The sequence below is a fragment of the Acanthochromis polyacanthus genome, chromosome 9, assembly GCF_021347895.1.
Source record: "Acanthochromis polyacanthus isolate Apoly-LR-REF ecotype Palm Island chromosome 9, KAUST_Apoly_ChrSc, whole genome shotgun sequence".
In the NCBI taxonomy this organism is placed as follows: domain Eukaryota; kingdom Metazoa; phylum Chordata; class Actinopteri; family Pomacentridae; genus Acanthochromis; species Acanthochromis polyacanthus.
Window position 1 is genome coordinate 13,025,341 of NC_067121.1, and position 26,023 is coordinate 13,051,363.

General features: G+C 38.9%; 2 protein-coding genes across 2 annotated transcripts in view; both read right to left on the reverse strand.

Moving 5' to 3' along the window:
* The window catches only part of LOC110965365 (epidermal retinol dehydrogenase 2), a 58,470-nt gene extending 43,610 nt beyond the window's left edge, over positions 1 to 14,860 (reverse strand). Inside the window, exons 1-4 of the mRNA XM_022214384.2 lie at positions 14,531 to 14,860; positions 10,022 to 10,349; positions 6,040 to 6,171; positions 2,790 to 2,889 (exon numbers count right to left, since the gene is read on the reverse strand). Of these exons, the coding sequence (XP_022070076.1) occupies positions 2,790 to 2,889; positions 6,040 to 6,171; positions 10,022 to 10,342 (553 nt within the window). The 5' untranslated portion in view covers positions 10,343 to 10,349; positions 14,531 to 14,860. The remainder of the gene's footprint in view (positions 1 to 2,789; positions 2,890 to 6,039; positions 6,172 to 10,021; positions 10,350 to 14,530) is intronic.
* A 6,326-nt stretch (positions 14,861 to 21,186) lies between these two features.
* Positions 21,187 to 25,529, reverse strand: LOC110965363 (proenkephalin-A-like). Its single transcript, XM_022214382.2, has 3 exons — positions 25,250 to 25,529; positions 24,766 to 24,912; positions 21,187 to 22,076 (listed from the first exon to the last, which is right to left on the reverse strand). Exons 2-3 carry the CDS (start codon positions 24,907 to 24,909, stop codon positions 21,477 to 21,479), a joined length of 744 nt encoding a protein of 247 aa, XP_022070074.1. The 5' UTR covers positions 24,910 to 24,912; positions 25,250 to 25,529; the 3' UTR covers positions 21,187 to 21,476.
* Between the last annotated feature and the right edge of the window lie 494 nt (positions 25,530 to 26,023).

Here is a 26,023-nt window from a genome sequence, read left to right on the forward strand (position 1 = left end):
TCTCATAACAGTGTTTCCCCTCCTACATGACCAACGAGGCGGGCCGCCTTGCTGGTATAGGCCACCGCCTCATTACAATTTTGCCAACATTGCCGCCTCACTGGTCCGCACCAAAAAAAAAAAAAAAAGTAATGCTAAATATTAGAAAGCATTGACACATAAGTCCGGTATATTCGCCGCTGAAATCAACAAGCCAGAATGGCAGCCTTTTCTCGCCGTGGCTGAAGACAGCAAGGCACATCCCCATTGCAGACAAGAAGCGGCAGCGCTCCATGGTTTCGTTTTTCGGGGCTAAAAGCAGGTGTGTATCACAGACATATGTCAAATTAAGCATCAAAACTATCGCATGTCATCAAAATAAAGTGAGCAACGTAGTGTAGGCATCGATCTCACTTCCTTTACCGAGTTTGCTTACTGTTTTGTTGTCTGCGGCGATACGAATTGACAGTGACTGCAAAAATGGCTCCCGTTAAAACATTTAGGCACGACAAAACCCGTTCTCACGAACGAGACAAACGATTTAACGGAATATAAAGTTCCTAGTTTCTTTTGATAAAATGATTTATAGAGTGCCCGAAATTATATCAGTCAATGGCAAAACAAATTCTGTAATTTCAACGGTTCAGCGGCCCGTATCTGCATAAGCATTTTTCAAAACAGAATGACACTGCCAACACGATTATAGAAACACTATACACCCATGGAAAGCTGAGATTGATCAACATTAATCCCCACTTATATTTGATTTGCCTCATGTAATAAAGAGAGCATGTGTTCAAATTTGGTGTTTGTGTTTTCAAGAATGTTTACTTAAAGTCTTTAATTCAGCTGCCTGACACATATCACAGTGCAAAATTGTGTATTCTAAGTCAAGGTTAACAACTGGTATTCTAAAGAAGTTATTTCTTTGTTCAAAAAGGTAACAGTTTTGAAAACAGAACTAACTCCTTCAGAAAACCAGTTGTTAACCCAGAGTTGACGTTTTCTTTCACATTTTTAAGTAAAATGAAGGTCATGACATAACCTTTTTATTATGAATAAAAGTGAAGTGGGAATTTGGTACCTAACATGTAGTTGTTTTTAGAAAAAAAGTAAAAGTCACCACTTGATTCCAGATTCAAGTCCTTTGTCATCTTTTTCAAATTGGTAATAAGAACTGACGTGGCATTTTGGAATGGCTTGTGGAAATCTGACCAGAATATAATAGACTGGACTAGTTGACATGTTTTGATCGCAAGGACAAGTGGGTTTATATTTGTCATATTTTCTCCCTATCATTAATTTTTAGAAAAGAAACATGAAAATTTTATTTACTTTAGTTTTTGGAAATGGCTACAAATACAACAAAATGTGCTCCAAATTGTGCCAGAATGCCCCATTTTGCGTCTTGATTTTCAAAATTGTTTTTGAAAAAAAAAAATTTTTTTCCTTTCGGCCCTTGCCAACACCCCACCACCTCACAGCCATTTCAACCCAGGGGAAACACTGCATAATACAGGATATCACTTAAATTTTGGGCCAAATTAAGGTGAAATTAATGTAACTGATTGAATATTTTCTGTAATAAACACCAGTCGGGCTGGACCCAAATATCCGAGTATCCAGTAGTGACGGTGGTACCCCAAGACTCATTTTGAGATCTGAATATTCGGAGTGCAAGAAACATATTCCCTCAGCCGAGAATCTGCATCCCTCATAAAGAACTGTTAGTAAACTATTTGGTTAAACTGATTTCAATCCAAAACTCTTAACATAACCTGCTCCAGATCAAGTTAGCTCCACAGCATAAGTTACCATGAAGAAGTAGCCAGGTTAACAGAGAGCCACCTTCCTAATACTGAAAACTCTGTCTTTCGGCTCAACATACCTCCCGAACTCACTAATCTCACTTAGTAGTACAGTGGTGGAAAAAAGTTTTCAGACACGCCATGCATTTGTGAAATACTGCATTAAGAATCACTCTCAAGTCTTCAAGTACAATTTTTTTTAGTACAGTCAGAGCCAAAATACTACACAAATCCTTAAAAAGCCATTAAAAACTTGAAATTGATTGGTTCCACAAAAACACATAAAAATTTTGTAGTATTAGGTCTCCTTAAAATTTGAAAAGAAGTCTAGCTCATGAATATATATTTTTCCAAGAAACACTCACATCGGAAAACATTACTGACAGCAATTTGCCCATTAATTTTATGGCTTAATCCAAGCATACCCTTGGCTGTAACAGAGGGACCCACAGTATGTGGAATATTTGTCATTCACACAACACTGGACAGTAGGACTGGACCCGAATATCCCGAATATTCGTTTGCTACGGCGGTATCCGGATATTAATTTTGGTATCCGAATATTCGGCCCATGTGCAACCCTGTCAATTTGCAGGCACTTATATGGATCCTGTTGCTGTGGGATGCTACAAGCTGGGGATTGACCAATAAGGCTTTTTTTAGGGCTGATGACCAATAATTGTCTCTCTCCATCTCTCACCGGCTCTCTTTCTGTCTCTCTGTCTAATTAACAAATATTTTTGGAAAACCTGTTTGTTTTGCATACTACTTATCTGGAATGTATTTGGCCTTAGTTACAGCAAGTGTTTGTCACATTAATATGGAAATGTAGGTAGAAAAGTGTTTCAAAATTCATCAATCCACATGGAGTATTAGGACACAAGTATGGAGTTTCTACTATGCAATATTCTTGAATTACATGTAAAGATAAAGGTGATTATCCATTGCATTTCACTTGAGAATGTTACATGAATCATATGAATAGGGGAAGAAAACACACACCTGCCAATCCATTGACTCCTATGAATCCAGCAGTGCTGGCAATGCTTACAAGATGGCCATGATTGTTGGCAATCATGGCAGGAAGGAAGGCCTTGTAGGTCTGACAAAAGAGAGAAAAAAAGCAAGTAAGGCATCAACAAGTTGCAGAAACATAAGTAGGGGGATGCTATTTGCACAGTACATTAGTTGAAATACAACTGTCATTCTGAAAAACAATTATGTGTGAAATCAAGCTTAATATGACATTTTCTAAATGTATTTAGTTTTTCCCCTATATATACATGTACATACTAAACAATCATGAAAGTTATATGAAGCTGGAATGAAAGTGTGTTCAGTTTAGTCTGGTTTCCTGGCACCAGAAACTGTGGCTGACCTATTGAAGATGAATAATATAACAGGGCTAAAAATGTTAATGTGTGTACAAATTGTTTAGAGCACACAAGGTAAATGCCAGATACTACAAATAGTTGTGCATCTGTGTAACACTGTGAATCCATCTATTTTGTTCTGGTATCATAGATGATCTACATACAGTGCCTTGTGAAAGTATTCGGCCCCCTTGAACTTTTCAACCTTTCGCCACATTTCAGGCTTCAAACATAAAGAATCAACAACAAGTGGGACACAATCGTGAAGTGGAACGAAATTTATTGGATATTTTAAACTTTTTTAACAAATAAAAACCTGAAAAGTGGGGCGTGCAATATTATTCGGCCCCTTGCATTAATACTTTGTAGCGCCACCTTTTGCTGCAATTACAGCTGCAAGTCGCTTGGGGTATGTCTCTATCAGTTTTGCACATCGAGAGACTGAAATTCTTGCCCATTCCTCCTTGCAAAACAGCTCGAGCTCAGTGAGGTTGGATGGAGAGCGTTTGTGAACAGCAGTCTTCAGCTCTGCCCACAGATTCTCCATTGGATTCAGGTCTGGACTTTGACTTGGCCATTCTAACACCTGGACACGTTTATTTGTGAACCATTCCATTGTAGATTTGGCTTTATGTTTTGGATCATTGTCCTGTTGGAAGATAAATCTCCGTCCCAGTCTCAGGTCTTTTGCAGACTCCAACAGGTTTTCTTCCAGAATGGTCCTGTATTTGGCTCCATTCATCTTCCCATCAATTTTAACCATCTTCCCTGTCCCTGCTGAAGAAAAGCAGGCCCAAACCATGAGGCTGCCACCACCATGTTTGACAGTGGGGATGGTGTGTTCAGGGTGATGAGCTGTGTTGCTTTTACGCCAAACATATCGTTTTGCATTGTGGCCAAAAAGTTCCATTTTGGTTTCATCTGACCAGAGCACCTTCTTCCACATGTTTGGTGTGTGTCCTAGGTGGCTTGTGGCAAAGTTCAAACGATACTTTTTATGGATATCTTAGAGAAATGGCTTTCTTCTTGCCACTCTTCCATAAAGGCCAGATTTGTGCAGTGTACGACTGATTGTTGTCCTATGGACAGACTCTCCCACCTCAGCTGTAGATCTCTGCAGTTCATCCAGAGTGATCATGGGCCTCTTGGCTGCATCTCTGATCAGTCTTCTCCTTGTTCCAGGTGAAAGTTTAGAGGGACGGCCGGGTCTTGGTAGATTTGCAGTGGTCTGATACTCCTTCCATTTCAATATGATTGCTTGCACAGTGCTCCTTGAGATGTTTAAAGCTTGGGAAATCTTTTAGTATCCAAGTCCGGCTTTAAACTTCTCCACAACAGTATCTGGGACCTGCCTGGTGTGTTCCTTGGTCTTCATGATGCTCTCTGCACTTTAAACAGAACCCTGAGACTATCACACAGCAGGTGCATTTATACGGAGACTTGATTACACACAGGTGGATTCTGTTTATCATCATCGGTCATTTAGGACAACATTTGATCATTCAGAGATCCTCACTGAACTTCTGGAGTGAGTTTGCTGCACTGAAAGTAAAGGGGCCGAATAATATTGCACACTCCACTTTTCAGTTTTTTATTTGTTAAAAAAGTGTAAAATATCCAATAAATTTCATTCCACTTCACGATTGTGCCCCAATTGTTGTTGATTCTTGACAAAAAATTAAAATTTTATATCTCTATGTTTGAAGCCTGAAATGTGGCGAAAGGTTGAAAAGTTAAAGGGGGCCGAATACTTTCACAAGGCACTGTAGGTATTTGAGACACTGGATAAAAACAATATGTAGAAGGGTAGCAGAGTGTGCAGTTCCAGTGACAAATCTTGTGCAACTTGTGAGGAAAAATAATACAAGAGTTGTGTTTGTAGACACAGGCATAGTGACATGGTCATCGACTGATACTGATAATCTAATAAAGTTTGCATTCGACAGAACATTCTTCAGCCCAGTGCTTTAGGGTTACGATGACTCCCAGTTTATGTTCCAGTGGATGGTAGGAATCAAACAACATATTGATATTGGTCTAATCAGATATTGGTAGGTGTATAGGTAACCCTCTTGAAAAAACCATATCTAAAGCACCAGTCTGTGTTCTCCTTTCGAAGAGTCCTTCCTAAGAGTCTGACCCAAGTACTTTCTAAATTCCTCAAGAGCAACTCAAAGGCTCCACTCTGTCCATCGCAGTTTTAACTCGCATCCTCAGGCCGACCGGACCATCCGTCAGCAGAAGCAGCATTGCAGCATCACATGTCCTCAAATAACTTGAAGCCACTGAAACTTGGTGCAACTTGCTCAATTGTTTTTGCTGTTTACAGGTACTGGTTACTTCAAATGGGTTTTTTTTTTTGGCAAACTTTTATACGAGACATGTAGAGTAAATTTTGGACATAGACTAGTTTTTCTTTAACTAGTTCTCGACAAAACTGACACAAGATTAGGGCTGCAACTAATGATGCGTCGACGCGTCGTCTGAGCGCAATAGGTCATCAAAAGCAGAAGTGAGCGCGCAATGCAACAGAAATCACCTTCCGACCGGAGCGCGGAACACGGACGGACATCGGTGCTGCATCATGCATGTATTATGTATGCACGATGCAGCGCAGACGTCCGTCCATGTTCCGCGCTCCGGTCGGAAGGTGATTTCTGTTGCATTGCGCGCTCACTTGCGCTTTTGATGACGTATCGTGCTGAGACGACTCGTCAACGCGTCGTTAGTTGCAGCCCTACACAAGATTAGTTTTCAAGAAACAAAAACTACAAATAACTTACACAATTTTTTTTTTTAAACATGGTTTTTAAACCCACCTAATATTCCTTTAAATTTGCATGTTGCTGAAACTTCTACATGTCTGTTGTCTGACTCACCCAGAAGTGTGCCATAGAGTTGACCTCCAAGGTCTTCTCAATAAGGGAATCAGGAGCATCCATGAACTTCTTTCCAGTCACAATGCCAGCGTTGTTTACCAGAATGTCCACGTCCCCTACTTCTCTCTTCACCTGCATGGAGCAAAGAAAAATGTCGGCCATGTATAATACCAGTTTGTAAGAAAAAGGGCAGACAATACTCAGAAAAAAAGATTTCTGAATCCTGAATCCCTTCCTAGATTAATCCCACTTGATCCTTAACAGTCGAAAGCATCTGGACTTTTCTTTTTTCTAAAAGAGAATTTAACATGCTTTCTATTGAATTTCCTAGGACTACCATGACCTGAATGATTGAGATACTACACAGACAAATTCCTAGATTTATTAAACTGATCTGCTCATGCTTGTTTGGAACAGTGAAGAACATGTCCACTGTATTAACATCAAATGCAACTTCCTTAAAAAGATAAAAGGAAATATCATGAGTCTGCATTAAATTACATCCTAAAAATCTTTCTTTCAAAATAATTGACAATCAACAAGCAGGGTTGACCTATATATCCAGTTAAAGACTCAGGAAATCTTGGCAAACTGAAATCAGTGTGACCAAAATGAAAGGTTAACAACAGGTTTTAGCCTTGGTTTACATTTTTCTTCCGGTTTGAAATTCCCAATACATTAAAGTCTTCATTATCACCACTGTGCCTATAAAAATTATCCACTCACTTGGAGGTTGTCCACTTTTAGTGCTTTAACATTGAATCCATTGTCTACATAATTTGGCTTTTTGGACAAATTCCCCCCAAAAATTGTTTCTTTAATGTCAAAGTAGCAGTTTCATGCCAATTAGTTAAAATACAAAACAAGTGACTGGAAAAACAATTAATTCCTTTTAAGTTAGCATTCAGTAGATGTACCTGGAGTGGCTAGGTCTTTAATATCTGTTCAGAACTGCTTTTAATGAATAATACTACCTTGTTTTTATGATGTGTTTTGTATGTATGTATGTCTTGTTTTATGATGCGGCTCTATTTTAATGTTTGCTTATTTCACATGTAACTATGTTTAGTGTCTGAGTGTTTATTAATAGCCTTGCACATCGAAACAATGCAAATTTACCAGATTCTTCTTTGCAAAACCACTGTTCATTAATTCTATCACACTGCACAGGGATTGTAAATGAATAGCCTATTCAAGTTCAGCGACAAATTTACAATTGGACTGAGTTTTGGGCTCTAGCTCATGCACTTCAGAACATTCATCTTGTCTGTAAACCATTTCTGTGTATGTTTGGCTGTATGCTTCAACTCATTGTCGTGCTGGAAAACAAATCTTCTCTCATGTGGCAGTTCTGCTAAAGAGAGCATCAGGTTGTCCTTTTGGATTTCCCTATATTTTGGTGCACTACTTTTACTCTCTGTCTTTACAAATCATCCAGGGCCCGCTGCATGAAGCATCTTCACATAATAATGCTGCCACCACCATATTCCACAGTGGAGATGGTGTGTTTGTGATGATGTGCAGTGTTTGGTGTCACCCATCATAGTGTCTAATCTGGTGGCCAAAAGCTAAGTTTCGGTTTCATCAGATCAAAGAGCCTTCTTCAAGTTGACTTCAGAGTCTCCCACATGCCTTCTGTTGAACTCTAGTCAAGATTTTGCAACAACGTTGAACTCTAGTCAAGATTTTGCAACAACGTAGCAATTTCTCTTTGCCACTCTCTTCCATATCAGCCACTGAAGCTTGAAAATATTTTTTCAGGTATTATTATTCTTTGATTTAGATGCCAAACTACTATTATTAATTATATGCTTGCATTCCTGAACAGAAAAATTTGCTTTAGTGGTTGTATGTTATTAACCACGCCTGATGTACATCAGCGGGGTTACTGCGTTCGCTTCGGTATGTGGCTGGCTGGCTGGGTAAGTATGTATGTATGTGGGTGTGTGTGTATGTCCGTTCAGATATCTCTGCAAGTGCTGAAGTCAGGATAATCAAACTTGGCACTGAAGATCGGTCTAAAGTCCCCTGCTCAGTTGTGGAGTTAGAGGTCAGCAGATCAAGTAGGAAGGGATATACGTAGGATGATCAAAATTGATAGAGTATCGTGCATGGGCGTGGTTCTGCCCTCTACTGGGGGCTCGTCTAGTTCTTGATTTATTTCCGACTTCTCAGAGAATTCCAGTGTGCTGGCTCAAATTCGAGCATAAAAACGTGAATTCAGTTTGAAATTCCTCACTCCTGTTCAAAATCAGAAAGCGTAGGAAACTCACTGAGAAAGACAAAGTCCGGTTTAAAGCACTTCATGATGCTGGATGGTCTTTGAGACACAGTGCAAGGCATAAAGTGTTCTCACAGTTTGGTCAAGTATGCCTTGGACTCAATTGCAGAGACTGGTACTTACAAAATACGCCAAGGAGGAGGGTGCAAACGAAAGCTAACTTAAGCAGATATCATGCACCTCAAGATTTAAAGTACTAGAGACAGAAGGAAGACCACTGCTGGTCTTCAGGCAGAGATTAATGCTTCTAGATCAGAATCTGAGAAAGTCCCCAGAATGGCCATGAGCAGACGACTCAAGGAACAACGCTTAAATCGGAAGAATTGCTGCTAGGAAGCCATTATATAAACACCTAAAATTTGCCAGTGAGCACAAACACTGCCTGGAAAAAGGTACTCTGGACGGACGAGTCCAAGTTTGAACTCTTTGGTCAGCATCGTCGTGTTTGTGTAGGAATCTAGAGTACTGGAACTTATGGACTAGCAAAGTCAAACTCGAGACTTGAAACCTATTGAACAGATCTGGGTTTTATTGAATTCAAAAATAAATGGCATGCAAAGTTTCATCGAAAGTCTCTGGGAACAGCTAGAACCTATCTGGAACTCAATAACAAAAGAGACTGTCAAAAGTACTTAAAAACAATGGCAGCAAGAATTCAAGCTTTTATCACGATCAAAAGATGTTATACAAAACATTAAGATTTTTGGTTAATTTATGTGAATAAGGACTATTTAGTAGCTTCAGTTTGTTAGTTTAATAAATAACACTACTTTTTTTTAGTTTGAGAAAAGTTTTTGACAGATTTCTAAAATATTTGTGTTTTCTTTTATTTATGACAGGTGGTCTAATGTATTTGTTAAGCACTGTCTATGTAGCATTAGACAGCTGTTGGATCCACAAGTTCTACAGAGAGAGAGAAAGAGCTGCAAGCCTTTACCCACAGAGCAACATAAGGAACTTAATTCAGTTTAACGATAAAATATGTCAGAACAGAGAAATGATCCATCAGGATGTAACAGCAGGTAACATTGTGTACTTTTGTTGACCTCAAACAAGTGAGCTGTCACACAGTCAGTTTATCAGCGGCAGTTAAATATTTTTGATACATCGCAGCCATTCAGTTTTACGGTTTATGAAATAAGAAATAAACTGGGCAGTTAGTTTTTGGACACTTTGATCCACTCTTATTAGTTTAGTTTTAGTCTGTTAGTGCATTATTATGCATTATTTATCACTTGGTATATTGTCTGTTTTGCATGAACCACCAATAATAGGTGTGTATTGCAACTCTCTCCACCACTGTAGGGGATATGCAAATGCAGCTGCAAGGAAAAGTCACTTCTGTCTGATTGAAGAAGCGGCAATGTTTCATGTCCCTTATCTGAAATGGCTCACTTCTGCTTTTCATACTATAACACGCATGCCAAGCACAGAACGCAAAATGAAGACAATGCCATTTTAAACGCCAGAATAATCAATAGAGTACTTCATTATTAAAATAATAATAGTCACAGCCCCAGTGAAGACATTACAGTATTAAAGAGAGAAATCCAACAAAACTCCTGTTTACAGCTAAGAAAACACCTGCAGAACCAGAACCAACAAGCTACTGATTTCAACAAGCCTGGTATGTGGTCAAAGAGCACAGCTGTGTGTTTGAGTGTGGTCTCTCGTCTTTAAGCTTTTTCTCAGCAGCCTTACCTGGTCAGCCACTCTGTAAACCTCATTCTTGTCGCTGCAGTCACACAGATAGTAGTGGACTCTGCTGGCTCCGCTTTGTTTAGCCAGTCTAGCTGTTTCCTTCATCCCCTCCTGGTTAATATCCCACAACACCAGTACAGTGCCAAGAGCTGCAAACTCCTGAGCCATGAGGCGACCGATCCCACTACCCGCTCCTGTGATCAGCACCACCTCCCCAGCTATGTTCTTCTTCTTCATTGGCACAAAGAGGTGCCAGAAAGATTCCACATTGTACCAGATGGACAGAAGGATGACTTGGATTGTTTCTAGGAAGAAATTCATGATGGGTCTAGGATGAATGGGAAAAAAAGAGAAATAAACACAACTCAAAGAGAAACATAATGGAAAAATATTTTGTACATAAATATGCATAATGGAAAATGGACAAAATGCACAATGGCACTGGCGGAGGTGCGACAAGCAGAAATGCCAAGCAGGTGAACCACCTCTGCTTACAATCATACTGTATTTTTTTCCTTTTCAGTAATTGTTTGAAAAGCAGCAAAGTAGTGTGAAACGATTTACAGATGATTCTTCCACATTTTAGATTCACTACTTGTCCAAAAACATCACAGTTTGTGTGCCAAAATCACAACACATCTTTTGAAATTATAAAAAATTAAAATCTGTTAGGCTTTAAAATTAAATGCCCATAATAATAAAACCTTACTGTGATGAAAACAGACACTAACAGCTGAACTACAATTCTCCCCCCGTATGTTGAATATCTGTAGCATCTGACAGCAACAGGATCCATACATCATTTTTCAAAGAAAGAGAGCTGCACACACTTGTACACAGACTATTTCTTTGTAATTTATTACATATATTTAGCATACAGTGAGGATTGAAAGTTTGGGCACCCCAGGTAAAAATTTGTTTTACTGTGCATAAAAAGCCAAGCAAAGATGGAAAAATCTTCAAAGGCATCAAATTACAGATGAGACATTCTTATATTATGTCAAAAAAAGTTAGATTTTATTTCCATCATTTACACTTTCAAAATAACAGAAAACACAATAATGGCGTCTGCGAAAGTTTGGGCACCCTGCAGAGTTAATACCTTGTACTCAACTAGACTACATTTCCTGGAGAAAATACAATGTGATTGCTGAAAGCTGGCACAGCTTGCTTGCAGCAGTTGAAGTATGCAGTACAGAAACTTTCCTGCAGTTCCAATAACTTGCTCAAAACTGCAGCAGCAGACTTTTAGTTTTCAGTATCTTCGCAAATGTTGAAGCTGGATTTCAACAAGCCATTTACAAACTTCAAGTTTAAAAAGAACAACACTGTTTCAAGCCCCTAATATGTGGGCATAGTAGTAGTGATTTGTTGTTTTACTATATTGCCTCTAAGTGGACATTGCATTGCCCGTACTTTACTTCATATGCTCATATACACACTGTTTGAATCTTACTACCAGCTATAAATGCAGTATATTTAATGCCAGAGCCTTACACCACAACAGTAAACTTATGAATCGGATTCAGTGTTCCTGTGTATGTATTTTAGTGTTTGTATATGGTAGGTTATAATAAAACAATGGACAAGTGATGCAGCTGTGCCGCACGTCATAACTATTGACATTGCTTTAAACGGACGACTTCAAGGTGAGATATTTCATTTTGTGAAATATTTGTTACCCTCTCTCGTCCCATCTCCTCCTTGCCTCCTTTGATCGAATTTCTGGTGGGAGGGGCTAAGACGCAAGGAGTAGTTGAGGAAAGAAATCAAATACACTCAACAAAAATATAAACGCAACACTTTTGTTTTTGCTCCCATTTTTTATGAGATGAACTCAAGATCTAAAACTTTTTCCACATACACAATATCACCATTTCTCTCAAATAGTATTCACAAATCTGTCTAAATCTGTGATAGTGAGCACTTCTCCTTTGCTGAGATAATCCATCCCACCTCATAGGTGTGCCTTAGACTGCCCACAATAAAAGGCCACTCTGAAAGGTGCAGTTTTGTTTTATGGGGGATTCAGAGCATCCTAAACATGCTCAATGGGTGACATGTCCGGTGAGTATGCTGGCCATGCAAGAACTGGGACGTTTTCAGCTTCCAAGAATTGTGTACAGATCCTTGCAACATGGGGCCGTGCATTATCCTGCTGCAACATGAGGTGATGTTCTTGGATGTGTGGCACAACAATGGGCCTCAGGATCTCGTCACGGTATCTCTGTGCATTCAAAATTCCATCAATAAAATGCACCTGTGTTCTTCGTCCATAACAGACACCTGCCCATACCATAACCCCACCGCCACCATGGGCCACTCCATCCACAACATTGACATCAGAAAACCGCTCACCCACACAACACCACACACGCTGTCTGCCATCTGCCCTGGACAGTGTAAACCGGGATTCATCTGTGAAGAGAACACATCTCCAACGTGCCAGACGCCATCAAATGCGAGCATTTGCCCACTCAAGTCGGTTACGATGACGAACTGGAGTCAGGTCGAGACCCCGATGAGGACGATGAGCATGCAGATGAGCTTCCCTGAGATGGTTTCTGACAGTTTGTGCAGAAATCCTTTGGTTATGCAAACCGATTGTTTCAACAGCTCTGGTTGACATTCCTGCTGTCAGCATGCCAATTGCACACTCCCTCAAATCTTGCGACACCTGTGGCATTGTGCTGTGTGATAAAACTGCACATTTCAGAGTGGCCTTTTATTGTGGGCAGTCTAAGGCACACCTGTGCACTAATCATGGTGTCTAATCAGCATCTTGATATGGCACACCTGTGAGGTGGGATGGATTATCTCAGCAAAGGAGAAGTGCTCACTATCACAGATTTAGACAGATTTTGTGAACAATATTTGAGAGAAATGGTGATATTGTGTATGTGGAAAAAGTTTTAGATCTTTGAGTTCATCTCATAAAAAAATGGGAGCAAAAACAAAAGTGTTGCATTTATATTTTTGTTGCGTATATGTGCAATTGCTGAAATGGGATAAGGGTTAGGGTCATGTCTCACCACTTGTTGTGTAACAAGTGGTGAGATGTGGAGTGGTGTGTTGTGTAATTGTTACCAGTTTGAGATTTGCGAAGTACTGGCCACTCATTTTGAAGTACTGATGCTTTGCAAGTTGTTGAGATATTCATCACTTTCAACATGAATCAAAAATTCCCATAGACTGCCATTCAACAAGAAAAATCCTTCTTAAAAAAAGAAAAATCCTACAATCAACTGCTGTGCGTACCTGCACTAAAATTCTTTGCTCGGTTTTGCTACATAGGGTTTACATTTAAGCTTTGGAATCATGTTTCCATCTGCTAGCATTTAGGAGGAGTAACAACTAAAAAACATAATATGGAAAACAAGGTGATTGCTGAACTAATTACCCTTTATTTTCCTAACTAATCTCCTGCAGAAAATGCAGTGAAAATACCACTGTCGCTGTAGGTCTCACACTGTGTGTGCAGCTGTTCAACCTACCCTGCAGTGCATCTGCCAATTAGAGGTGTGTCGACATCTGAAAATGCATCAGGGGAAAAAAAAGCTTTTGAAAGTAATGGTGTACCTTAGTAGTGTTGTAAATGGCTGCACTGTGGTGTTATTTCGGCAGAATTTGATATCATGTCAAGCATTTCATCATGGATCTCCTGTCTACCAAGTTTCAATTCTTAAGACTTTCCATTTTTTTGTATTTTTAAAAATATTATTGATTTTATCAAGTCCTCATTGAAAATAGAATTACTTGTTAATTATAACAGACGAGGTTTTTACAAGAGGACGTGGTCAAGACATACATGAAGACATAAGCAATGTTTTAAGCCACTATTATGTGTGAGTAGCAGCAATGGGTAATGAGCATTTTTTGATATTTTATACTGCAGAGTCTCCTAGTCCCCTAGAAGCTGGCAACAGTAGTAATTGCCATCTTCAGACTTAACTGGTCACAAGGCAAGTAGCATATTTGGAGTGTCTTTACGATAAATAACTTAGGAGACATTCACTGACAAAACTGCTGACAATTCATTTTCTGTTAACCGACCAACAAGTAGACTAATAATTTCAGCAAGAGACATGAACGTAAAACGCATGACAGATGACTCATTCACTTAAAAATGTCTACAAACTCACAAACTACATCTAGTCAATAATTTCATGTTGTGACTATTATATGCACTGAAATCAGTAAGTGTGATGAAACTAAGAAAGCTCCTGTTTGCTCCAATAGAATAAGTCGTGGACACAGGGGTTTACGTTTTATACTTGTTTGTTCCTTGGGATTAACCGAGTAAATTCTTTCTGAAGTTTGGCTCCAGTTTAATACCATCAACCCCATGTTGCCAATGACATCCTGGTCAGTCTTTTATGACCCAGTTCACTATGTGATAAGCAGAACACAAATAAAGTTCTTTGTGGAAAAAAGCGTTAAACTGGCAAACACATACAGAATTCCCACAGATAATATCTGTTTCTTAAAAATGCACTTCAGTTAACTTACCAAGGTACAACTTCTGTACAGCTAACGATTGTGATCCACAGTGATCCGTTGTATGTCCTTGTTGGCACCCAGTATATCAGCTTCCAGCGCGACCTTTACTCTCCACATAGGCTAAATCTACGACACTGCCAGTGTTCTTATCTAGCTGGAGCTGATAAAACCACAGTGAAGTGTGTGTTGGCAGTTTCCGTGAGCCCCAAACGTACTGTTGTGTTTGTGTAGCGTGCGTGTAGCCGGCTGTGCTGGATGGTATGTCACGACAGACTTTTAACCGTTTCTGTAGCCTGCGGGGAGAAAAAAAGCACTGCCTCTTCGAACTCAGGAGTAACCACTGCGGTCACGTGATAGGTAATCGACCATTCCCAACCTCGCGCGTCTGCTCTGCTGCGCGTGGCATTGTGGGACTTGGAGTTTCTGTGCTTTTTGGATTTTTTTTTTTAATATTAGGTTGGACCATGGTTGGACCTTTTTTCAATATTGTAATATTATTTTATGTGAAAATCTCAAATGTGTCGACCACAGGTAGGGTAGCAACTGCTATGGATGATGGAAATGGAAGACTTGTATGATCAGAGAAACACATGTACTACAATGAAGACATTTTTTGAGCCATCTACACTGTTTAATGGTCAGAATTTGACAGATGATGACATAAAGCAACTTAAGAAATATTTTGAAGTTGTTTAATGCAATTCAGATGTGAAGACAAACTAAATGAAAGTAAAAACAAAGAAAGAATCCACTGAACATATGCTGATCATTAACTGTCTACATAAGAGACAAAACCAGGGACATGTTGTTAAGCAACACATCCTACATACCATGTTTGAAAAGTGTATTTCATGTCCTCTTTTTGTTACCACAAAGAAATATTGGAAAATCTGGGTTGGCAGAGCCCGTTAATAACTCCCTGTTGTGAGACTAATTAGTTTAAAAACCAAGACAGATTTATTACAGAGTTAAATGTCATTAAATCAATCTTCTCTAACCCTAACTATGTTTTCACTGATTTGACTAATCAGTCTGTATGAGCCATAGATATCTGATGGTTCATTTTTCTTCAGGATGAGGTTGATATTTGCTAGGTTTAGTCGAAGTGGGTCTAAGTGACTACACCCAAATGAGTGGACAAACATGTCCATAAGTGATCTGGCTATTAGATGGCTCAGTTTCTTGTAGAATTCTGGGCAGAAGTCTTCTTCTGAGATATTGGGGTGTTCAATGTTTTTGTTGTTCCTCCGACAGACATGGGAGAGGCACTCCGCTTAAAAATGTAGTTATTTTAGCATCACTGCAGTTGCATTCAGATAAGTAAAGTTTCTGACAAAATTGCCTTATGATCCTGTTAATGTCTTTGGTTTTGTAGTGACTGTCTCGGTTTTTGTCTAGAAATGATGATACTGTGTTTGGGTCCACTCTGGCTTTTGCTAGCCTTGCTAATAGCTGGCCTGGTTTACTCCCTGATTCGTCCAAGCTATGTTTAGCAAAGGTTGATTCTGCCTTTTTTGTTAGCAACTGAATTAAGGCTGAACAAGCTGCTTCCAGTTTTTTTAGAGTTCTAGTCGGTGTATTTCTAAATTGCAACTATTTGTGTCGTACTGTTCTCTCTAAATTTTGTTGTTCTTTTGTTTGTTGCAGCTTTTTTCTGAGCTGTAGCATATGACATAATACTTCCCCTAATATAGGCTTTTTTTAAAAAATATGGCTCATTCAATAGACAGGGGTTCATCTTCCAATGGCAAAAGTATCACCCCCTTTGGCAAGTATCACAGCTTGTAAACACCTTTTGTAGCCAATTCTTGTTTGAGGTACAGTATCTTTGCCCATTTTTCCTTACAAAAGTCTTCCACTGTTCCTGATGACTGCCATTTCTTTATTACATTCCGAAAAGGACATTGGCATCTGAAAACGCTTTGCTATCTTCTTATAGCCTTCTCCTGCTTTGTGAGCGTCACCTATTTTCAGTTTCAGTGTTCTCGAAAACTGCTTAGAAGAACCCATGGTGCTGATTGTTGAGGCAAGTTTAAATGAGTCAGGGCGTTTAAAACCTTTGAGATTGACATCACCTGGTGCAGACATGCATCATCACCAAAGACATTAACAAGCTTCTCTGACAAAATGTGAGGCTGGATTGTGTGGAAAGGTGATAGAAATCAACAGAAAGCAGCCTGGCATGATTCCTACTACCTTCCAAGTGTTTAAATACAAAGTTATGTAAAGTAGCAGCAGCATCTTGGACGCCCCTCTTAGCTATATAAGCAAATTCAATAGGGTCTAGCAGGTACTCCAGAGGTGGGAGGGGGATGGATTTATATGCACCTTTCACATTATTGTAACAGAGACCCAAGATTTTGTCATGTCTTGTGGGGCATGTAATGTACTGATGAAAGTCTCTCAACGTGTGTCTTAGTGTGCAGTTGTCGCCAGAATGATGTTAGGTGCATCTGGAGAGATGGACTGAAGTCTGTGGATGTCCTGATGGATAAGCGCACAGGCATTTTTTTTTCCACTGGCCTTTGTAAATGAGTCACAAATGTCTGGGGAAATTCTTGAGGCAGTCTCCTGGACAGTGACAGATTTACAAAAGTGCTGGTTGATGTACAGACAAATTCTCATCAAAATGCAGTCACATACACAGAAAGAAAGAGAGAGAGAGAAACTGCACACCCATCAATCAGCCAGTCAATCCACTAATCCTATATGTATGATCAGAATTTGTTTTCCAGTTCTGATAGACTTTATCAAAAGATTTTCTTTTCCCTTTTTGTTTTTCTTATCAAATTTTTATTTGTCCTTGTACAAACACAATTTACTTGCTGGTCTCTCCACTCCTCCTTAGACTCAGCAAAAGGCTATCAGATGTATAAACGTCCTCTGTGAGGCTCATACTGCATGTGTTATCAAATTTACAAAAGTCCTGTATGAAGCTCATATGTGTTTTCAGATTTATAAACATCCCCCTGAAGAAGGGCTCACAGTTTTTAACATTGAGACAGAGGCAAAAATGGCTCTCCTTATGAGATACAAAATCTCCTATAACCAATCACAACCTGTATAAACATATTTAGTAAGAAGTCTATTATACACTGCCTGGATTTAACTATGCAAATAAGTAAGAGCCTTCCACTGGATAATTACTGCAGTGATGAACACATTTCAGCTGGCAGCATCTTATTTAACCCTCGCTGATGCAGCGAGGAGCTTCTCATTTCTTTAACAACCATGTCAGAAGACATATCCTGTGGTCATGGAAAGGATGCCAATCTGTCTCAGAAGGGTCCAATTATTGGCATGTATCAAGCAAAGAAAACAACTAAATAGATTTCTAAAACGGCTAAAATCAGGTTAAGAACTGTCCAATACATAATTAAAACCTGGAAGGACAGTGGTGAGGAACAAATGTGGTCGGTCATGTGATGTGATGAGTCCAGATTTACGCTGTTCCAAAGTGATTGGTGCATCAGGGTAAGAAGAGAGGCGAATAAAGTGACGCACTCATCATGCCTAGTTCCTATAAGCCTGTGGGGGTTAGGGTTACAATTTGGGGTTGATCAGGTTCAACAACATTATGTTCCGTAAGAATGAGATCAGTTGACTGTCTGAATATGCTGAATGACTTTCCGTCAGTGGAGTTTTTCTTCCCTTTTTTTTTCTTTTTCTTTTTCTCTTTATTTTCTTTTCTTTCTTTCTTTTTTTTTTTTTTTTTGGGGGGGGGAGTTTTTCTTCCCTGACAGCACAAGTATGTTCCAAGATGGCGATGCCAGGATTCATGGGCTCACATTGTAAATGAGTGGTTCAGGGAGCATGAGACATTTTTGCACATGGATTGGCCTCCACAGTGTCCAGAATTCAGCCACACTGAGAAACTTTGGGATATGCTGGAGAAGACTGCACCACAGTCTGACTCTCCCATCATCAATATAAGAGCTTGGTGAAAAATTAATGTGTATGTGGACAAAAATAAATGCTGTGACATTGCAGAAGCTTATGCACAGTGAATGAATGCTATACTCAAAACTAAAGCCAGTCCCACAAAATATTAGAGTCCGCCTTTTATATTGGCTTGGCAGTGTATGTATTAATTACACATAAACAAAAACATTCCACAGCCTTCTACACACAGCTAAAACACCACACAGCACTCACACAGAGACAGAACGTCCACTAAACAAAAACCGCCAAGCAAACAAGCATCATCCCCCAAAAGATGCCAACAGCACTTCATCCTAAATTTTAAAGTCGACTCATAATTTTTCTCTGTCTTCTCAAAACGTCTCACTTTGGCCAAGCTTCTTCAAAAACAAATCATTTAACTAATTACTTCACAATGCATGCTCAATGCACACTATTTACTCCTGGACTCACTCAGCCCTCCCTATTTTCACTTTTCTCAAACTTTATCTACTGTGTTGTCCTTTAGGCCTATGTTTTTTTTTGATTATCTTCTCTTACTTCACCTCTTTTTTTCTACTTCTTTTGTCTTTATTTCGATTTGCCAATTCAATTAGGCCCAGGGTTATTATTTCCCCTCCTTTTTTCTACAAAAACTCTACTGTTTCTTCCAGCCAACTTTCATGCAGCGGTTAATTTACACGTCTTACCTTTGAGAAGATGCAGGCTCTGTCTTCATTAATCTTCATTAATCTAAGGCTATTTAGCTCACTTTATCATTACTAGTTCCACTACTACACTCTTTTTACTTCAACTTATTTTTCTCTTTTTATTTCAACTTTTAATTGTCTTACTTCAACTTTAATTTCTCTTATTTCTTTTCTCTATGATACTCCCCCTCTTTACGCCCTTGACACTGCAATAAACACAATTTAGAGAGAATATCGCTTCAAACCTCAACACATCATTGCATGTCTGTACAAATAATTCTGCACAGTGGAGCCTATCAGCAAAAACACAACCGCCTCAATGAACAAACCAGTGCTCCCTTTTTGTGAGAAAACACTCACATGACGAGTCAATGTGATGCAGGAGTAGGTGTGCTAAAGTTGTCGGTGGCTACGGGAAGCTACAACTGATCCTGTTTGTAAAGCCAAAGTTCTTGTTGTTTCTCAGACACTGATGATGTGCAGATGATGAGGGAACCTTCACTGACACTGGCTTGTTTGTATATCAATAAGTTTCTTACAGAGAAGACCAGATTGATCAGACACCATGGTCTGCCCGGGAGGGATTCTAAGCCATAAATGAATCTCTATCAGAATCACAATTCAAAACTCACTTATATAGGTTTGTGTATGTAAAATTCTCTTAAAGTATTTCTATCTGCAACGGGTGCCTACTTCTCCATACAGGGTGCGCAAGTTCCATCAAGTCCCAGGCACAGGTGCCTCTTCTATATAAACATTTCTAGAACTTGCATAAGCATCCCAAAACTATTGTGGAAGCAACATACATATACCTCATATCAGATACTACAACTACTAGAGAGTTTAATGAAACAAACTGCATAATTTTTTATATTGTTAATAAAATTTCTGATGCTTTTCACAGTGTTCTGATCATTACATCAACATATAAGAGTCTTAAATTTAAATGATCACATTATAGTATATAAAAGGGATTGGTGAAAAACAATCCCAATGACTTTGCAGTGTGCTACTGAAGAATATATACAGTGCATACATGAGGACACACATTTCTCATACAGCCAAAGAGAAACTGTGTGATAGAAAGGACGTGTAAGGAACTAAAGTGGCAGGCATCCACAGTCACAGATGAGCTTAGTAGAAAGGGTATTATGTATTGAGAAAGGAAGACACATGCTGCAAAATAACCAACAAAAATTCTTGGCCTATCGAAAAGGACACCAACCACAGAATTTAAGATAGGCTATTATAACTTAACCTATTAGAGAGCCTTAACCTATTCAGAGCCTCGTAGTTAAAACATGCTGCACTCTTGTTCCTGCCACGTAGAGAACTTTGAGTTGTCTTCCTGGAAAAACTTAGCTTTTGATGAATTGCTAATAATTATAAACTCTGAGCACTGACTATCCACAAAATTCCAGATAGGGAAAGATCTGAGTTGATAAATCTGTTGCTTTCCTCATGAGCTTCTGTTATCACAGTGATTTTTAATTAAGCTTTGCAAGCAGCAGTGACAACTTTGAAAGTGGCTTGGCCTTGGACGTACCTTTTAGGTTGCATATGCACAGCACTAACCATCTCATTTGTTGACTATTTTTATCATAACAAAATGCTACATAGGAACATCAATCGTAGACAGTCAGTAAACAAATGTGCATGTCTTAGTTAATACAAAATGATATATATCAAGTGTCATGTTAGATCAGTTGTAAAAGTTTGGGGAAAATTCTAACAAGTGCATTAACTGTACATGAAAGAGCTGTATTTATGTAACTTTTTAAAAAATCATAGTAGCAGTTTTGCAGAAAGCACAAAAGTGTCTTATTTGCTGTATTGATAAACAAACAGCAAATGCTTGCATATTTTAAGGTCTAAAGGCATTGTGAGTAGAATATATCTGTCACTTCTAAACCTAGACTTTGCACACACACACACACACACACACACACACACACACACACACACACACACACACACACACACACACACACACACACACACACACAAAGTCAAAGATGATAGATTTAATGAAATCATAGTCTCAACAAACACACCTCGATCAACAGATTGTTTTAATAAATAATATCATCATGGAAACCAATAAGACCAAAAATGATCTGTGTATATCTGAACAACAAATGCTTAAATATACATATTGTCATTACAGGACAAGCTGAACCAATGAAGTAGACAGCAGCACATTATACAAAGGCAGATGATACAATGTAACTAGCATAGGGATTGGGAAGTTGACTGAAACACCATCAAGTTCTGACTACAAGGTGATCGGTTGATAAAAGGGTGCTGATGAGATCGAGGGATTTAATGATCATAACTAAGGCGTCCTAGTCCATGAATCCTCCATATCTCTTCTGTAGCTCACTGCCATTCTCCCAGGCACGTTTCAACACCCCTCCATTCTTTGTACTGTCCACCAGCCACTCAGGCCTACCCACACGCCTCATAAACCCTCCATAGCGCTTCTTGAGCCCACGGCCTAACATAGCCTCCAGCAGGTCACCTGGTGCCACACCCCCTTCAGCCCGGCGCATGAAGCCTCCATACCTTTTCACTATCTCACCTTCCTGACCATCCCCCTCACTGCTATGCTTGGTTGCTGCATTAAGGATCTTTAGGATCTCTAGATCAATGTTTTCTTGCTCATCCTGGACTCCAGGATTCACGAGTGCCCCATCTGGAGAGGAGGAGCGGCGAGACATGAAACCACCATAGCGTTTCATGAAGCCACCATATTTCTTCGCCATCTGGTGTTCCGGTGATGCTTTGTCCTCATAATCAGCTGTAATGGTGCCCACTGACTCCTGTTCCTGCTGTTGATTGGGGTCAGCGTCCAGAGGAATGAGGTTTTCTTCTTCCAATAGAAAGTCCTGGCACAGGCGCAGCTTCTGGCTATCCAACCCACCTTTGCACTCAAGTGAGCATGTCTGGAAAAATCAAAATTTATAGTATGATTTTCATCACCAATGTGCGTTTTTTCCAGTTAGTTGTAGTTTTATCAGGTCACAGAACCCTTTCATTCTCATTTCAAAAGGAGCTGGACACCTAACATTGAAGATTCCTTTGGTGAGTGAAACATGTTCAGTTTTAACTAACTTATTTATTTATTTATTTAGTTAGTTATTATCCCTGAAAATTCACCATAGTTTTCACAATCCACACTTAGATCTCTTGAAATGCATGAGTATGTCAGCTAGTGAGTGATCATGTTGCAGCCATAATGTAGTGTTGTTGTGGTTCTTACATGTAGAAGTTACATACAGTTGGTAAATTGTTTATATGCTTCATATCTCAGAAATCAACAAAATATATGTTGCAACATGACTGTGGCTTTTCCAGTCTTTTGCAAAACTTTTAAGTAATGTCATTGGTGAACACAGTTTTTCATGCTGGTCTATACAAATGCCATGGTACAAAACCTTTTCTAGACTCCAGAAAGAGTATGGTACACATGGAGTTTAAAACATGTGGCCATTTATCAGGCGAAATGTGAAAGATGAGACATTGTGTTGCCATATAGTAAATGCAGGATCCTTTCTAAAAAAATGAATACATTTCTGGCCCTCACTGAGGATTGAAAATCAGGATGTGGTTTCATATTCTGTTTAGTTTCTGATATTATTTTTAATGGTTTCTGATTATTAAAAAAAAAAAAACTCTATTGGAGATAAAACAATAAATGAGAGAGGAGCTTTTCAGATTTAAAGCTAATGGTAAACTGGCTGTCCTGTAAAACAACATCTAATTGTAACTGTAAATTTCTGCAATTTTTACATCAATGCACAATGAAGTGACAATAAAGTCAGCAATGAGATGGTAAACACCTGAGAACATAAGCTGTTTGGGTCATCTGTCTAGTCCTCCAATAACATTTAATAGCATTTAATCAGAGTAGACCATCCTCCACAACTGTTTCATTTCCCTACTGAAGTAATATTAAACTATTATTATTATTTCAGTTACAATGAATTGTAACCAAAATTGAAAAAGAGACTGAAACACAATGTTCAAAAACAATGTAATCTTGCATGCATTGCATTCCACAATTGTATGAAGGAAAGAAACAGTCAGCTGGATGTCAATAGATAGATCAGGTGATCCATAATATGTTTCACCTACTGCCTTAACAATTTACAAAAACACAGTCCCCCCTTAAACACTATGCCTTAGTCTATTCCTAACTAGATACCTCCAATAAAAAAAAGCTGTGTGCACCCACTCTTCCACTCACTTATCCCAATCATCTATTAATTTTGAAAATCCATGTAACGCTTGTAGCACGATCATAAACAGACTAAAGGTATCTGCAGGGCCCTGAGGGGTGCACAATGTTTGGATTATCTGCTCTCAACACTCATATGTGTCTTTGGATTTCATCTATTTGAGCCATCGCAAATTATTGTTTGACAGCATGGAGGAGGGATTCTTGCTGAGCTTTCAGTGCTGCTGGCTTATGAAGACAGAATTAATGAACAGGAAAATTGAATTGAGGACATATTGACAACTGGAGGGCTCAGAGGGAGGGTTAGGGTAGCAGCACCCTCTGGTGGCTAAAATTGAATGCATACAACAAGAAATAATTGTAAAGACAGGTCAGCCGACTGAAGGAGGAAATACAGATTGATTTCCAAATTTCTGGGCTAAAGAAAAAAAAATGGTCTGTGTTCTTATTTTTAGAGAATGCTAAGGAATTTTTGAAATCTTAAATTAGAGCAATCTATTTAATACATTATTGAATGGTGGCCCCACTTTCCATTATTCAAGTTCTGTAATTATGACTGCTCTGTGTGCCTGTGTCTGCTCCTAATACGTATATTGGTGTACATTTAGAGAATGAAGCTAAATAAGTTTAAAATAAATTCATTAATTCTGTAAATAAAACTATTTATTATTATTATTATTATTATTATTTACAGGTAAGGTTAGAATAAATATAGAGTAGGTGTATCTAAATAAGATATCAAGTTAAACTTCTGTTCCACATAAGAAGATTCTATTTTTGGCTGCTCATATAAATGTGCATCAGTTATGAAAAGATGTCCATATAACAGAAACACAAACGAGAGCATTTTACCATCACCATATCCTCAGAATAGAATAGAATTTAACATGTTACTTGGTCAATATATTTGACACATCAACATCTGAGTAAATCTAAATTTGAGAAAACATGACTCTGGTTAAAAAAAAGATGGGCGCAAGATGACAGTAAAAGAAAGAAAAACAGAGAAAGGGAAAGAGGACATGGAAAGAAGAAAAAATGCACTACTAGTTTTGAGTATTGACATAAAACCTAAGACTCAATATTACCGTGATGACAGTCATCAAAAGATGAGAGGCGAGGATTCAGGAGAAGTCGAGAGGACAGGGAAAGAGATTAGTTCAAAGCAAAGAGGAAAAAAAATGGAAGGAAAAATACCTACCAATGATAAGAATACAGTGAAATGCAGTATGTAAACCTTAACTTATCTATAATAATAAAAAAAAATGACCATGGGTGAGACACCACACTGTTATCTTACAGATCACAACCTACCAACTATTAGTTTGTCTCCTGATGTGTTTGGAAAAATTAAGACATTTTATAGTAATAAAATAGAAATATACTGATACTACCAGAGATGAAAATGCAGACTGTTGTCCCAGCAGATGGTATACACAAAGTGCACACTCTTTCCCGCAGTCTGTGCCAGCCACCAGAGACACACAGGTGCCCAGAACCAGCATCCACATGCAGCCGCTGTGTGTGGGGGCAGCCATGGACTAAGAACAAAGCATGAGCAAGACCAACATTTTATGCAGACATTATACTTTTTTGACAAATCTACTATGACAACTAATAATACCAAATACTTTACTTCTTTCTGTAGATGAAAAAAAAATCAGTTTAATAAATTTCTGAATACAAATGTAAAGCATGCGATGAAAGTTTCTCTTTGTGTAAATTACGATCCTCTGTGAGGATGCGGTGGGTGAATCTTAGAGTATCGTGACAGTAGCAGCCTAATAGTACTTGCAGTCATTGCAGTATAAGTCGCAGTAGTGGTAGTAATAGTAGCGGCTGATTCTTATAATTCAAGTACTTGTTTTCTCTCCTCACCTTTAACTGATACGATACTGAAGCCGTCAGGCGCTTTCCTCGTCCGTACGTGCCTTTGGGAATAGAAGCGGAGTGGGACACAGCTGACTGGCACGAGCCTGTACAGGATATTTAAGTGCGTGCACTGTGCGTGCGGCACGCGCTTCAACCAATCAGCAAACACTCTATTTTTTCTTTTCTCTCTCTCTCTCTCTCTGTCAGAGTGTCGGCGCTGTCTCTGTAGTTTTCTGTAACCAGAGAAGCTCAGAGTGAAAACAAGCCTGTTCGTTGTATTACCGCAACCGGCTACTTGCTTAAGTAGTTTGTGGTGCCTACGTCACTGGGGACAATACTGTGGGGCTGGAGGGTTTAATAAGCAATGACGTGACAGCCCCTACACCCCACCCCCAGCACCACATTTCCTTCATGTATTTACAAGGCCATATCAAGTCATCTGTTTTATTGCTTCTCAGGACGTCTTACATAGATAAGTGTAGGCTACACTTCATCTCCTGTGTAAAAACAATCTCTCTATCTCTGGGTGCATACCCTTTTTGCCTGTGTAGGTTAATTAAGACATTACCCAGCTTCTCAAGGTTTGATATGACATGTTGCTTAATTTCGTAATGAGACAGAAAATTCCAACGACAGTTACACCTGACAAAAAACTTTAATGGTCAATATTTCATATGGTCAGCAAAGAATTCATTTTAACTAAACAACAATCAGAAAAAAGAAATGCTAGGAAATGTGGGTTTGGAAACTACAATCCAAACCTACAGCTGCAGCCCAAAT